The sequence below is a fragment of the Alligator sinensis genome, unplaced genomic scaffold (genome assembly GCF_000455745.1).
Source record: "Alligator sinensis unplaced genomic scaffold, ASM45574v1 scaffold19_1, whole genome shotgun sequence".
Taxonomy (NCBI): domain Eukaryota; kingdom Metazoa; phylum Chordata; order Crocodylia; family Alligatoridae; genus Alligator; species Alligator sinensis.
The window spans coordinates 2294246-2298843 of record NW_005841916.1 but is presented as its reverse complement, the minus strand read 5'-3'; the positions used below and the strand labels follow the sequence as shown (position 1 = coordinate 2298843).

Below are 4598 nucleotides of genomic sequence, written 5' to 3'. Positions count from 1 at the left end.
GCATTGGCGGTGGGCAGGTGCGGGAACCAGCGGGAGCACGGAGCCTGCACCAGTGTCCCGGGGCCAGTGCCGGCGGGGCCCAGAGCACGATGGCAGGAGCACGGGGTCCCAGTTGGCAGGGTCTCTATGGAGCTGGGTCAGCTCCCCCCTCTCCCTGCTGGTGCAGCCCAGTTCGGCTCCACAGACCCCTGCCAGCCTGTGCCCCGTTTTGGACCCCACCAGTGCTGGCCCTGGGACATTGGTCCCAAGACATTGGGACACTAGTCCCAAGATGGTGACCAGGGGGCGGGGCACCTGTCAAGGGGCAGGGCTATCCAGCCTGCCAAAACTGGTTAAGTGGCCCTCCGTCCGAAATAATTGCCCACCCCTGGGTTAAGGTCTGGTCTCATTGTGATTCCACATTTATGGGATTTCTTTAGTAAAAAGGCTGGGGTGGGGTGGGGTGGGGTGGGGTGGAGCAGGGTTGGTTACCTGGCTGCAGGGAGGGCAAGGAATTACTGTGACTTGGAGCTGTTGGGGTTGGGTAGTCTTTTCTCTCTTCCTGAAAGGTGGGTGAAAAACCTGTTTCTGAACCCGAGCTGGGTGGAACCAGATTGGAGTTATGACAGAGTAAGAATAACTTGTTTTAAGCCTCTGGGGCCCTACTATTGTTTCCTGGGAGGCAAGGAGGGCGTGGGAGGGGGAAAGGAGGGACAGAGAGAGCCCTAAGGCCATGCAAACTGCAGCTGCACTGGGTGTTCCAGAGAAGCAGGAGCCCTGGGAGTGGCTGCAATAAAGTAATAATAAAAAGACATTGCCCTGCAGGATAAGCTATTTTATGAGGCTCTGAAAGCACTTGAAAGTTGAAATGATTTAATTCCCCGTGAGGAAGAGAAGCACCAGCCCCATTCAGCAGATTGAGAAAGAGGCATAGGGCTGTAGTAAGTTACCCAAGGTCACACACATCAGTGGCAGAGCTTGGAACAGAGTACAAGCTGTGACCATTAGACCTCTGCTCTAGTCTAGTCACTCCTCACTATGTGTCCTGCTTTGAAGCTGGAGATGAGGAAGGAGTAAGAATGGCAAGAACAGCAGTGAAGAGAGAGGAAAGGAAAGCAGAGCATCAGTCCTTGCCTTAAAATGTCAGGATGACTTCAAAGGTGGCCAGGTGTGTGCAATGCCTGCCTGGCAATAGGCATAGTGCTTGCAAAACAGCAGTGACTCAGCACCAAGCTCTTCCAGGAAGTGCCCCAAAGTGAGAAAAGACACTGGGCTTTCACTCCAGTTGTTGTCAGGTGTACTGGACAGAGAGGAGGCTATGAGATGGCCTACATATGCCAGTCCATCAGGGGCCTTGGTTACTGCCTCCTTCAAGCCTGGGAGTATTGCCAGCACCACCTGCCCCAGATTACCCCTTTCTTGAGTATCTTGGGGGGTAATTATCTAAGTCACCACACATGGGTCAAGCATTACTTCCCTCCAAGATGCATCCTGCCACTTGGGGCACAGAGCTGTGATTTCTCCTCATTTTAGGCAATTGTCAGCCCTTGGACAGAGTCTGTACAGTCATCTCAAGAAGACATTAGTGATTTCTTTTTTCCTCTATATGTTACATTCACCTATAGGATTAATCTCAGTCTGGCATGAGCAACAGGACCCAGAGCTTGCTTTCCTGTGCTGCAGCTTACCCAGATTCTCTTTAGCAGCAGAGTAATTAGTGCTCCCCACAGCTGGTACTCCAGGGCAGCATGACTCTTCACTTTCCCCTCCTAGCCTTCTTTCTTTCTATCCTCTAGATCGCAGAGTCCTCTACTCACATTTACCTCCCTCCATTTCTCCCTCTTCCTGGAGTGAGCTTGTGTAGATGCCTCTGGTTGAAATGATCAAAGTCTGGTTTTGGGCTCAGCCCTTCTTTAATGACTCAGTGGGCATACCCACACATGCAGGCACATGTGCTTGCAGCAGCTCAAATAAGAGCGGCACAAATTTGTGCTGGGGATTTTTGCTTCAGCACAGATGCCTGAACATGCACTTTGGTGTGGGGCAAATGGTGCCACTTGGGGCAAAATAACCCTGCCCAGCTCCTCCTGGATCTTCAGCCAGGGGGAGCTATAGGCCACAGGTGCTGGCCCCAGCAGTATAAAAACCTGCAATGATAAGCAGCTCAGAGCTACTTGCCCTCAGGAGCTTTAGAGGTCCCTCTCTGGCAAACTTCTTTTCACATTTTGAACCTATAACACCCACATCACTCCTACCCTTTTCTTCTTTAGTTGTCCCACAAAAAAAAAAAAAAACAAACAAACTTGTATCTTTCAAACTTTGGCCCCACAGTAGTGGGGGCTGTTAGGTAACTAGGTGGGCCTTAAGGCCCACGATCTCTGGAAGATACAAATAGACAGGAGCTTCAGAGGCCCTGCCACTTTGTATCTGGCAACACTACCCGTTGTACCAGCTGGACTGCTGAAGCAGCTCTAACCTGGAATAGCCCCTGTACCCTCTACCCACTGCAGCAGTTTGGCAGTGGGGGCTGCTGCTTGGCTGTAACCTGCTGCCACCTGTGATATCATCCCTACTCTTGGACCTGTGGCCCCATGGCTACACGTCTGCCAGACCTGGACAGGGACTACACAGTTGCCTAGGCTGTGGCATGGTCACTACAGCAGAGCCTCCTGCAACTCTGGGCCAGCTGCTAGTGGACCATGGCTACACATCTGGTCATTGGGCAGCACTACTGTCATGTCTCCTGGTGCCCCCACTGCCATCTGGGCAGCTATCACCCAGAAGATGTGCTCCTTGCAGTGGCCCACTTTGAACTGACAAAGCATGAACTCTTGGCCCCAAGTGTCCAAGAGGTCAGCTACCACATCTACCCTCCAGCTGGCTCCCTAGTGCTGGCTCTGGACAGGCTCCTTTGCCCAGGTCTTGCCATGTGTCTCACCAGTAGAGATCCTGGTGTTCCCTGTTTAAAAATTACAGATTCTCTGATAGGAAATCCAAATTCTCTCATTAAAATACCCAAAATCTGTGTTCGTTCACTAGTAAAATGAAATGCCACTATAGAGAGATCCACTGGGCAATGTTTTATTGATATATTTACAAGTTTAAAGCGACTTGGAAGCCTACCACTGTCTCTATCATCATAATAAAATAAATTCTAAATATCTATACACTTTGGCACTTACTTTTGGGTTTTTTGTCATAGAAAAATCAGAGCTGCCCCTTTGCTCACCAGGATGTGTGGCATTGAGCAGTATTGATACACCAGTGCCCTGCCCCCTCACTCTCAATCCACAGCCCTCCCTGCTGCCAGTCCACTCACTTCTGACCCACAGCCCCTGCCTGCCCCCACTAGCTCCCTCCCAGCATCAGCTCTGTCCCAGCACCAGGATGAGTCCAGCTGCAGCTGTCCCTCCCACTGCTTTGTGGCTCTGAGCAGTGCCAGCCCTTGCTGTTCTGCTCCCTGTCCCTGGGAAGCCCTTGACTGGGGATCAGGGACTGAGCTGGCCCCTTTGCTCCCAGGATGGCCTTTCCCTGCATAGGCTGCTTTAGTGGGGCAGGAGGGGCTCGAAGCCTGGCTCTGGCAGCCTCTCCTACCCAGACCACTCCCCACACCACCTCCGTCTCTCTCTCACACACCCCTGTTGCCACCTCCACCCCTCCTACCAGCACATCACTCCCACAAGTGATTCCCGGGACCAGGACCCCCTCCCAGCTGGGGCCACATGTCCCAGCACTGGTGTGTAGCAGTTGCCCCTGCAGCAGCAGCTCCCATCAGCAGGTCCTGTCCCATCTCAAGTGGCTGGCTGGGAATGCAGGGTGTGAGATTTGGTGGGGGGGATGTGGGGTTTGGGCAGGGGGAAGGGATGTGGGTGTGTGTAGGGATGTGCAGGGCCAGGTGTAGATGCACCCAGTGTCACTTGCTGGATTCTAGCATTCCAGCCAAGTAGGGAGCAAAACATGCCCCCTTAACAATTCCCACACTGTGTTGCAGGGGGAGACAGGCTGACCCTGAGCAGTCTGGGCCCTCTAATTAGGAATGTCCTGTGCATTGCTGCCATCTGTCTCTGGACAGACTGAGGGAGCCTACAGAGCTTGGTGAGATGTGTGCACGGAGGACCCCTGGCTGTGTAGCATCAGCACTGTAAGCTCTTTGCTCTTCAGGGGTGTCTCTTCAGGCATCTCTGGGCAAATTTTTCTACCAGGAGTTGAATTCTCCCAGAATATTTGTATGCAGCCTAAACCATTTAAGCTAAGTATCTGTCTAACTAGCTCTTGAAAATATCCTGAGTTCTTGGAACCAAGGGTTGCATTTTTCCTTGATCAAGCAAAATTGCCTACACTGGTTTGTTTCTTTCTTTTTGCAGCACTGGCAACTGCTCGTGGTTCCACTGTAACTGCACCTGACAAGGAAGTAAAGGTGGCACGAGGGCATAATGTCACTCTCAGATGTGAATTCCAGGCCACTGGTACTACTGAAAGTGGAGACTTTGTTTACTGGAAGAAAACCCAGATAATGGTAAATTGCAACGTGTAAAACCGATCACTCAGTCCTCAGGGGAGTGGGAAGGGAGGTCTTAGTTCTAGGTCCAAGTCTGCACAGACTCACTGAGTGATCTCAG

At 52.0% G+C, this 4598-nt stretch overlaps 1 protein-coding gene across 1 annotated transcript in view; it reads left to right on the top strand.

Annotated features, from left to right (window-relative positions):
* The window catches only part of GPA33 (glycoprotein A33), a 28984-nt gene that overhangs the window by 7285 nt on the left and 17101 nt on the right, over window positions 1–4598 (top strand). The window contains exon 2 of the mRNA XM_014517585.2: window positions 4344–4495. Coding sequence (XP_014373071.1) covers window positions 4344–4495 — 152 coding nt within the window. The remainder of the gene's footprint in view (window positions 1–4343; window positions 4496–4598) is intronic.